This window comes from Megalobrama amblycephala, linkage group LG19 (assembly GCF_018812025.1).
Source record: "Megalobrama amblycephala isolate DHTTF-2021 linkage group LG19, ASM1881202v1, whole genome shotgun sequence".
Taxonomy (NCBI): Eukaryota; Metazoa; Chordata; class Actinopteri; order Cypriniformes; family Xenocyprididae; genus Megalobrama; species Megalobrama amblycephala.
The window spans coordinates 27,269,423-27,280,726 of NC_063062.1; the positions used below are offsets into that span (position 1 = coordinate 27,269,423).

Here is an 11,304-nt window from a genome sequence, read left to right on the forward strand (position 1 = left end):
ACATCTTAAACTGTGTTCCGAAGATGAACAGAGGTCTTACGGGTTTGGAACGACTTGAGGGTGAGTCATTAATGACATAATTTTCACTTTGGGTGAACTAACCCTTTAATTTGTCCACTCAGCCCATAGAGTTCAGACAAGCTTTAAAAAAAAAAAAAAAGTATATATAAGGTTGGGCGACGTCTACCAAATTGGCATGGGACGATGTCTACAGTGAAACACGATGGACGATGACATTAGGTGTGGGGGGGCTTAATTCATTGGAATGAAATAAAAACACTCCACACCAGTGGACATGCACCGCTATTGGAGAAATTGGTGCCCGTCTGAAGAAAGAGAATGCGCACGGAGCTGGAAGGGCTTGATTGAATGAAGCATGTTTGACTTTAGATAAAACTACTAGATGTTATAGCACTGAGATATCATTACCACAAACATCCCGAGAGCTTTTGGTGTAACCATGCAGTGGAACAGTGCCAAAGCAAGCTGCACCGAGCCGTCCCGTACTATGCCGAGGAAAAGCGTGGATGAGTGGCCAACTGGATAATGGCAACCAACAGTAGGACTGGAAAGATATATCGATGTATCTTGCATCATAAAAGCATTCTGAGGTGCAAGTAGATTCTCAGACTCAACCGAACAAACCAGTGCTCTTCAGCGCTCTTCTTTGTGAGCATTTGTCCCAGCCCTAAGCCATAGCCAAAGAGCTAATTTAGGGAGTTTTTAAAAAAGAACTCAGATTAAGGTCTGGCACATCATGATCAACTCCTAATGGATAAAATGTTGAGTGGGTGCAGGAATTGATTTAATCTTGTTAAATATCCTGTTTCAATTGAAAATGTTTCATTTATTTCAAAAGTAAAATTTAACAAAATGTGAATAAGCTTGTGTGAAATCAGGGTCTATCTTATAAGTAGGGCTGGGCGATAAAACGATAATTATAGCAATATAAATTTGATAAAATTATAAAAATAAAAAGGTGTTCGATATAACGTTTATGCACTATGTTTATGTTTATGTAAATGAAGCTGCACATGCCTGCTGCAGACCATCGCACTGATAAGAGCTGCCATTTCAGTTGCGTATGAGAGACATTAAAAGGAAAAAGCGCCAAAAGTGGAACAAAACAGAGCTGCTCGTTTGAACCGTGCACTACACGGAACATTTATCAGCTTGGCTCAAAACACATTGCAGCATGCGCTTAGAGCAAATGCATTTACTCGCTTTCTCGATCACATCGCTGTAAGATCCAGTGAAAAGCAGTCAAATTCGTAACAGATACAAACCACAGATCAAATGCCTTGTGATTTAAACTAGTTTAAAGCCAGACGAAACTGACATTCTCAACAACGCTGATGTGGAAAACAGGAGAAACATTGAGCCACAACAACATAGCTAGAAGGCTTTTCAATGCACAAGTTGCCAACATTAACCATGATTTACTGTACAGAAACCATAGGATTGTGGCAAAAATGAGGGATATTCATATCGTATTTTATTACATTATTAATGTAAACATTAGATGTATTAAAGTAGTAATGGAATATAACTACAGTATTTTTGTTATTAGGCTATAGCAGTATTTGTGAATTTGTATTATACTAATTGTCTTTAGGCCATGGTAGTGAGGTGCAATGCATTGTTTTACTTGTGGTTAACATGATCTAAATAGTATGGAAGACCAAATTTTAACCTATAAAAATGAGGTTGTTACAATTTTTTACAGATGTTACTGATTTTGTTAATGAACAAATGTACACCTGCATCCAAACTCAAGCTACTGCTGTCACTCAACTCAAGCTACTGTCAAATGTGCATTTTTAAAGAGACAAAACATGTAACATTAATTTGTGAACTGTTTGGCAAGTGTTTCACCGTGTCTACACCAGATGTGACGGTTATCGCGCTGTATCACGCCACAACAGCTAAAAGCTGTCTACACTGAATGCAACAAACCGATCGTTGCAAAGCACTTGGGCTACGTCAGAAATAGAACAGGGAATTTGTTTTGAATCCGTTTACTGTCGGGAATTTGTTGTGTCACATTGCGCCACATCCAGTGTAGATAACGTCACTGATTATAATGGGTTCTATCGTCTTATGACACGTCAAACCGCTCGCATCCGGTGTAGACAGTGTTTATCATGTTCTGATTAAACCAAAATTGACTGACTGGTTTCTACACCTTTGACTCAGGAAAAAAAAAAAATTTGTTTGTTTATAGTTTAACGCCATGCCAGCTACCACGGCTATATTCATGGCGAGAAAGAGAAAAAAAAAGGTTCTTTAAACTAATAAAGATTTGACATTTATCATAATTATCAATATTGACTGATGAGAAAAGTTTTATCGTAATAATTTTTTTGCCATATCGCCCAGCCCTACTTATGAGAGGCTCATATGAGACTACTGAAGAACTTTTGTGGTATAAAATAAAAGCCTTTTGTCTAGTGTCGGGGGTTGTTGTGGGATGGGGGGTAGGGATATTATGGGGCTCTTAACCTAGATACATTTTTCTCAGGGCAAATGTCATTTTATATATGGATGATCCTGCCACTAAACATGGATCCTTGCAGGACAGGGCACTCAAACTCTGGGGTCAAATTGATTCATGGCTTGAAAACAAATGACATTGGTCAAATGCACCTCTGGAAAACAGAAATGACTAGTAAACTGAGACTTAAGAAAACACTGGAAGCACACTATGAGGCTACAAAAGAGTTTTAAGATGATGGGTTCATGAGAGTGGAAGTTAAGGCAATTAAATGGTCCTCTTTTTTCATTTCCAGAAGTGGTGAGGAGTGAGACATGCATTTGGACAAATGCATACAGATATGTATGCACAAACATTTCTTACAGAAAATTTAGTGGTAGTCCAATTCTGTTTTGAACCATTTTCAAGGTGCAAGTTAGGCATGAAAAAGAAAATATATTCCTAAAACATTAATATTTCTTAATCATATGCATACAAAATATCCCAATCACACATTCTTGTTTTGTAGCTCTACAAACTTAGTCCACACTGCAAAGGTAGGCATTTATAATAACCTACATAAAAATTTTCCCCACTTGTCTTGCTTGTCTTGTCTGTTGTGTTGGAAATGGAGAGAGAAATGACTGCCAAAGTGTGCTATAGCATCCCACCCTTAAACTGTCAAATGACTTGCTGAAGGTATCGTGTAATCACTGCAGTGCATTCAAAGGCAATATTTTACAACCAATAAGCCCAGACACACAGACGTAACAAACTTAACTTTCCCAAGGACTTAACCGTTTATTCTATTACACAATCATATTGAAGAACAGAGTAACAGCCCACAGGAAACAATGACATAACGATCATCAACAAAAAAAGTTAATCATTACAACATCCATCTTGTGTGGTTCACGATTCCCATTTTTGGCTTCCTGTATCATTTTATATTCTATCTGCCTGTATTACAGCTAATGGTAGCTTTATCAACCCTCTACAATGCGAGTAAATCACTCACATAGCCTATGCGACTAAAAAATATCTTTAATTAGCTAATGGCTAGTAAAATGTCAGATTTCTTCCAGTTAGAGGCAAAAAATAAGTTTAGCGCAGATATAATTTCATTGCCTGCTGAGCTTTACATACCGTCGCTTTCTCTCACATGCACACAATGTTAGAGATTTTTTTTTTTTTTTTTTTTTTTTTTTTAAACATGCCATGTAAAGAGAATTGATGCACTAGATCTAAATGCAGGGCTTGACAGTAAGGACTGCACGATGGCCAAGAGTCGATGGAACAGTCACAAAGTTTATCATTTGCACATTTTTAACCCTTGCCAATTTAAACATTCAAGTGCAAGAAGTGTGATAAGTTCAAAGCACAACACAGAAAGCCACGTCTCTCAGCATGCAAATACTGAATTGAGTTCTCTTTCACGTTTTCTTGCACTTGAACAGACAATATCATACAAAATGTCAAAATGCCCTTCTTGGCAAGTATCCTAGTAACAGTCGAGAACGACAACTCATGTGTAACAGTATATTGGATCCGTGCATTATGTCTTGAAGTGACAGCAACAACAAAATCATTCAGATAGATTTTGTAACTTTAATAATCATCTAAGTTCAATATTCATCTATATTTAATTTATACAGTGAAGACTATGCAGTGTTATTTTACATTTGATTACTTTATTAAATTTTTGTACCTAATCTGTATCTAACTACTGTTAGATGTATCTGAAAAACCTGAAAAGCCAACCCTATACAATGCGAGTAAATCACTCGCATATGAGACCAAATTTCATGCTAGGTGACGAAAAATGTCTTTAATTAGCCAATGGCTAGTAAATTGTACGATTTGAAGAGTTGACAGAACTGTCAATGTCCCGATTGGGCCAGTGCTGCATCGTCATGAATCTACCTAATCTGTATCCAACTACTGTTAGATCTAACTAAAAAAAAAAAAAAAAACTAAACACCGTTTATTTAATTTAAATCTTTGTTCTACTGTGTTTATTTGTGCCATTACTAATCGTCTTCTTATTTGTTTTTATTTTATTACAGACTGTATATTTGTCTTTAATAGTGTTTGACATTTTATATTTATTATGTATTTCCATTATGTAGATTTTTTTTAAAATTTGCATTGTTCTTGCATTCCACGTAAAAAGTCTGGTGAGTACAATAAAATAAAAATAAAAAATACTAGCCAATAGTGACTCAAGCTTCAGTGTGTCCATAAGAAGGTTGAAAGCACTGTTTATTTCAATTGTATCTTTGTTCTGTGTTTATTGCTATCTGTCTATTGTGTCCATTGCTTGTAGTTTGATGTTATTTATTTAGACTATTTTCTTGTCTTAAATAATGTTTGAAATTTATATTTTATATATTATATTATTTATGTTGAATTCTCTCATTTGCATTATTCTTGCACTCCATGTAAAAAGTCTGGCGAGTAAAATAGAAAATTTACTAGCAAATGGTGACTCGAGATGCAATGTGTCTGTAGAGAGTTGTTCATTATTTAAAAAGAAGGGAAAACTGTCTGAACAAGCTGTTGCTATTCAAAAACACTAATTATATCTAAATACTGAGTGGTCTTATAAATGCCTGTTCCTACAATTTTGCTTGCTTGACACTACCACTGGGAAGAGAAACAAATGACTTTAGTTACTTTACCCCCATTATAACTGACACAAAATCAGCTCAAGTAAACCAAAACTGGTCCTGAAGCCTGCTAAGATACCGTATAAAGCAGCAAGAGCAACCCTGCCGTATCGTAGATACTGTACTGTCTTTCAAAGTGCCCAAAATGTAGTAGTACATTGACTTTTCATATAGACTTTTCATTTATCCATTAGGAATTGATTGGATTGTGAATAATGGTCTCTGATTTGATTAGAGGGTTTGAAAAGAGTCAAAAAGGAAATTTGTTGCAGAGGTGGAGCATGTCATCACAATCTACTGAAAGATGATTTTTTTTTTTTTTTTAATAGTAAGCTCTGATGAATCATTTAGTTTCCTCACACAAAACCAGGAACTGTGTAAAGGAAATATGACCATAACCAATTTGGCCATGTTTTCTTTAACTGGGTGCTCATTTGTCAATTACCAAAGAAAAAAAAAATTTAATTACAATATATTAAAAATGGTAATTACGTAGACTACGCTGCTTTCTTTAGTCAGTGGGAAGACCATTAACGCAATCAGGCAGAGCCACCCTTTCCTCACAGCAAGCTTGTTTATCTTCATACTGAAACCACTATATTTTATCCACAACACAAAAAATCTAAATGCTACACACCTAAAACACTAAAAACAAAAAATCTGAATAATGTAAAAAACAGCTTCCCCTTCCCATGCCATATATTCTGGATGACAAGAAACTTAACTCCCAAACCAAGATTGCCAACTGCCTGTTTAACCCCAATCTTCGTCACACCTGTCCCACACTGGACTCATCTTGTCAGCATGAAGGTAACGGCAAGCACTATGCGAACTTACCAGCCGTGTGCAAATGCCCCAACCAGCAGCCTAGGGCGACAAGAAGGTGGACAATAATGGGGGAAGGAAGGAGGGGGGAAAGAGTGAAAAAAAAAAAAAAAAAAGAGTTGATTTTAGTCAAATGTGTTATTCCATTAAATGATGACAACGTAAAATAAGAGATGTTGAGTTAAATTACAACTGCAGACTAACATGGCAGCCATTTTGTTCAATAATATAATCAAAACTGACGCCAAATGTCATTCTTTGATATGCAAGACATTTTAGAAACACTAAAACCGACTATAATATCAAAAGTAAAGGATAATGAGAAATACTGAATGAATATACTTTACAGCACACTTTATAAGCCCTATATGATTTTGGATGTGATTATAAAATGAGGTTCAGCTACACTGACAGGGATATAACACATTTTAACTTAATAAACTAAACTTGTTTCATATAATTGTAATATTCATGTAATTGTGTTTTTCAAGCTCACTCATTTAAAATATAATTATGTTCAATATTTAGACATTGCACAAACATCCCACAGATTAAGTATGCCGCTTTTCTATACATGTGAGGAGAATAGAGATTTTTGTTGTTGTTTACATTCAAGTCTGCGTCATTATAAATCGAGTATTTATATCCATATCATTAATATTTTACAAGTTAACATATGCATATACAATACACACACATAAAGACGAAATTAGCGTCCGAAAGGCGATCGTGACGCATAAAAACGTTGTCTAGGTCGTCAGCTCGCGAGGGTTTTAATGACGGCAGTTAACAGTCAAAATACTGTTAAACGTGAAGATATAAGGAATATTTATGTTCAAACGAGTCGAAAGGCCTTCCTTCTCACAACGACACCACCATTAAAGCTATTTCAGAAAGCTAAGCAACGTCCACGACATTCAAACTACTAGACGTCAAATATACAACCCCAAACACAAACATTTACAGAACCGCACAAGAAAATGACTAATTTCGATCCTAACGCCAAACAATTAACGAACAGCCTACAACATGTCAAAAATACCCTGTGTGCAGTGTGCACACTACTAAGACTTCTACTTCCCTAAAGAGAGGGTGAACTGTTCTCGATGATTAGGAGTTGAATTCCTTCATATGACCATAAAAACAAAACAAACCCATCGCTAGATCCAATCAAGCGCAGTTTGTCGTGTGTGAATTGTGCTGCTGTGTGTATCTGGACTGTTGACATGAAAATACGACATGATTATGAAGGCCGTTCTCAACACAGGCCTGAGTCGATCCTTTTGTTTATTTTGCCCAGTCCATGAAACAAACTCCAACCAACTGAGACCCGCTTACTGTCCTTACACGACCAAACCACACAAAACGTCCCCTCAAAAAAACATTCATGAGTTTAGTTAGTTATAAATAAACAAAATAGAGCATGATAAGTTGATTTTCGCACTCCAAGGCCTTTACACACCGGTCTCGCGTTTTGTGGCCCTGCATATGCGCTTTTGCCAATTCAAAACATCTGCGGCGGTTCTATAAAAAAGCATAAACATTCAAAACTACGTTGCCACGGTTGTTGTAAGGCACCACACAGGACAACATACGATAGGGAGAGAATTAAAGTGAAGTTCACGTAGTCCAGGTGATAATCACGGTCAGCTAATGCTAGCCATCACGCTAGCCATGCTAAGTTAAATAAAACACTCAAAACCATCAGAGTCCGTAGCCACTCATAAATTAACAACATTTTCAAGACTGGCAAACAGCTTGAAATAGTTTCAAGTGTTGGATAAGAATAATGGCACAGTTTTGTTTTAAGTGCTATCTGTTAGCACTGCTAACCGATGCTAATCTGCTGAAGGGACGAAGCGTGACAAGCGATTATCAACAAATAACCGGCATTAATTACAATAGCAAAGACTAAACACAGTAAAATGTGAACATTCAATACAATAACACTAAAAATGTGAAGATTTTACCGTTGTTGACAGTATTTGGCCTACATATGGCAAAGCTAAAGAGCAAAGCCGGTCTCCTGTCGACGTGTATGCGGGCAAGATCAGGTCAAAGTGACTGAAGACGTAAACAAACTACCAGCAAACTACACTAATCAACATTTCACCTGAACACGACTGGATACAACAGACAAATCAACACTTGTGATGTATGAAAACTTACTCCATTTCAATCAGACGTTTTGTGACATTACCAACAAATAAAGGAGAAATAGAGAGAAACTTGTATTCATTTGTCGTTACCTTCTAGTTTGTGGACCAGTATATTATTATTTAATTTAACAGATCTCTAAATTGGCCCATCCCTTAAAAAACTAACAAACACACCAGAAAAAGAGTCATCATATACGTTACATTGTAAGATGCTGGTCTCATCTTTATGGTTATTAATGTCCTGTATATTTCTTTCAAAGGGGATGTAAACGAGTCTCGATTCGCTCACGATATCTCTCCAACGTTATTAAAAAGACTCGAGTGGCTTATTGTCTCTACCATCATATCAATGCCAAAATGTGAATACATAACACTAATACAAAAACAGAAACAAACAAGGGAAACAGGAAAAGGGCTCGAGGGATGACAACTGGAAACCATTTTTTTTCTTTCGTCTGGCTTTTCTCACTCATATTACACGGCTGCTGATTCACACGAAGGGCTCCGATGCGCATAGGACGTAAGACGATCCCCCGGACATTGAAGTTAAATATATACGTGTATATTTTTGGTGTTATTGTAATTACCTATTTGTTCCAGTGTTGTAGTAGCTGTTAGACACAGTGCAGCAGCAGCAGCTTTACCTTCATCAGCTGAGCGACCTGCGAACTGCCGCATCACGTCCGCTCCCACAAGCGCTCCCTGCTTCCGCCACGCACTACTTCCAACACCAAAGAACAACGATTACGATAACAACTGGCGCGCGAAAGCATTATCAACCACCGTGACTGCGAGAATAACGTCCTTTGGAGTTATTGCGAACGGGTTGTGTCACCATTAGCTACGCGCTTTCTGAGTGTATGCGTCAGTAACGTACGTCAAGATTTCATAATATCAATCCGCCAGGTCGTGACCCCCCCCACTACCACCATCTTAAAAACCGTTCACCCTTACATCATTTTATGTTAACTATTTTTTTAAATGATTTTAGACTGTTTGCGTATGTATTTCTGTCAAGACATATGTGAATATGTACATAAAAACGATTTCTGTAGAAAAAAATATTGGGTTTTTTGTATTCCGGTTGCCATGGTAACAATTAAGCGTCCAAATATGGCATCTCTGCTGGATGAAATTCTGCTTGAAACCGCTGGACAAGGTCCACCTCCCTCTAAAGATTTCTACCAGTTTATTATCACACAAAAGGAGGTATTTAGCAGTACACAGAATGATTATTAAACTGAGTATACGAAGCGATAAATATTAAAATTTTTGCTTTACGTTACCTCAATTGCAAAAACAGCATATTGTCTGTCATGTCTGATAAGCAAAATTGATTGTGATGTTAAAGTCGACATGAAACAGAAGTTGCAATTGTCTTTTCTTGCCTATGACATAAATCTGAGTGAAATGGCTTCTCAAACAAGAAAAAATGTAGGGCGGGACTTGATTTTTTTATATAGGGAATGGATTGGATTGTTGGATGGTTTGTGATCTCAAGTGAGTGACAGGTTGTCCCGCCCTCACGCCAGTAAACACATCATCAGAGAACAGATTATGTGTGTTATTGTGATTAAAGATTACAAGGGCATGTGTATTTTAAAAATAATAATATGCACGGATAAATCATTTATGATAATTACTACAATATTCCATAAAAATAGGAATGTCAATTCTGATTTCATGGTGACTTTAACTTGTCAGCATCAGTAATACTAACATAACAAAAATATAACATACGCGTTTATTCATTTTGTTTTATTCCCAAACATATAGTTTGCATTTTAGTGGGTCATATTAAGCATAATGTTTCATAACTCTTTATTACCAACAGGTTATATGGAGGTGGTGGAAGATTTCAGTCCGGACAGAATTCAGAGGGACACCACCGGGAGAGATAAAAATGCTCCACCATGACTTTTTGAATGATTCAAAGTTGCAGGGTAACAGTCCAGTCTGAGTTATTCTCCAGCTTTACATTTAAATATGTGATTGGACTTGTAATCATAATTTGTATGTGAATTATATTCATGATTTTAGAGCAGCTAGCTGTGGTGTTTGGCACCAGGATTCTGGAGTACACTTTGGCTCTGTGTCAAGGGCATTTTGACTACCTGGAACGTTTACCAGATCGGCTGCTCTTTAAAATCCTCTCCTACATGTCCATCCAGGACATTGGCCATCTCAGCCAAACCTCAAAAAGGTTTAAGAAGGTTAGAACATTACTCTGTCTCTTCTCCGTTTTGTTTTTGTTTGTTTTTTTAGCTAAATGAAGGTTGCATATCAATCAGATTATAGTTATGTAACTCATCCTTCAAAAACATTGTAAAAATTAAGCGATTTATTTATATTTTTTTTACCTGCTTTATGATAATTGCAAAGGAAACAGAAATTATATGTTTTTATGTCCAGATATGCAACTCGGAGGAGATCTGGAAGCAGACTGTGCTGGGTCATTGCAATATGATAACCCAAGACATGGAGATGCTGGCGAAAGCCATGGGTTGGAAGAACATCTTCTTCAAGTTTTATTACAAAACAGAACATGAGGAAGAAGATAAAGCCAATACTGCATCTCCATGAACTATTAAATACAACTCTCAATCAACAGGACAATCAAAATGATTTCAAAGTGTTTATTAATTTGCTACTTCTGTCTTTTCATGCTTGAAGTTATTGAAGTTTAAGAAACATTCCAATTCAATCCTATACTACTGTGCTGTGAGTGCCAAAGTATTTAGGCATTTTTTTTATTTTGTATTATTATTATTCATAATGTTACAAATAAATGTTATGTTACAAATAATCCATAATTATTCATTATTTTTTATTCATAACTGACGTAATTCGAAAGTATTTTGGATGTTTACTAAGTATTTTTGTTTAGAATATGATCAACTCATTCACCCAGTACCAGTCTAACATAACATCTGACCTCTAGCTGTGACTGTTTGGCTCTTTTCATTAACTGCAATGTGGAAAGTGACCAGCAGATGGCACACGTTAATAAAGTGAGTGAATATGCAAAACCAATGCAACACTTTCACTGTATGGTTAAAATAAAGTAGGCCTTATTAAACATAAAATCACTCAGTATATGATCAACTCCTTGTTTTACTTCCTTATTTTAAGTGTAAGTGGTTTTGAAATGGGAAGTCAGAGTATTTTAGAGTATTAA

At 36.3% G+C, this 11,304-nt stretch overlaps 2 protein-coding genes across 11 annotated transcripts in view; one reads left to right on the forward strand and one right to left on the reverse strand.

The window, feature by feature from the left end:
* trip12 (thyroid hormone receptor interactor 12) overlaps positions 1 to 11,304 on the reverse strand; it is an 81,565-nt gene that overhangs the window by 52,892 nt on the left and 17,369 nt on the right. For 3 of the 10 annotated variants that reach the window (XM_048169472.1, XM_048169470.1, XM_048169464.1), the window contains exons 1-2: positions 8,714 to 8,964; positions 5,980 to 6,009 (exon numbers count right to left, since the gene is read on the reverse strand). The exons of 1 other annotated variant lie outside the window; for it this stretch is intronic. The gene's annotated coding sequence lies outside the window, so the exon portion shown is untranslated. Of the gene's footprint in view, positions 1 to 5,979; positions 6,010 to 7,937; positions 8,208 to 8,327; positions 8,553 to 8,713; positions 8,966 to 11,304 lie in introns of those variants that run through there. 6 more of the 10 variants (XM_048169471.1, XM_048169473.1, XM_048169467.1 and 3 more) reach the window with 6 other exon arrangements.
* Positions 9,185 to 11,222, forward strand: fbxo36a (F-box protein 36a). Its single transcript, XM_048169486.1, has 4 exons — positions 9,185 to 9,335; positions 9,961 to 10,069; positions 10,167 to 10,339; positions 10,539 to 11,222. Exons 1-4 carry the CDS (start codon positions 9,216 to 9,218, stop codon positions 10,707 to 10,709), a joined length of 573 nt encoding a protein of 190 aa, XP_048025443.1. The 5' UTR covers positions 9,185 to 9,215; the 3' UTR covers positions 10,710 to 11,222.

Coding starts and splice junctions, on each gene's coding strand:
- fbxo36a (XM_048169486.1), top strand. CDS start 9,216: ATGGTAACAATTAAGCGTCCAAATATGGCATCTCTGCTGGATGAAATT. Junction 9,336..9,960: donor TTATTATCACACAAAAGGAG/GTATTTAGCAGT, acceptor TATTACCAACAG/GTTATATGGAGGTGGTGGAA. Junction 10,340..10,538: donor CCTCAAAAAGGTTTAAGAAG/GTTAGAACATTA, acceptor TTTTATGTCCAG/ATATGCAACTCGGAGGAGAT.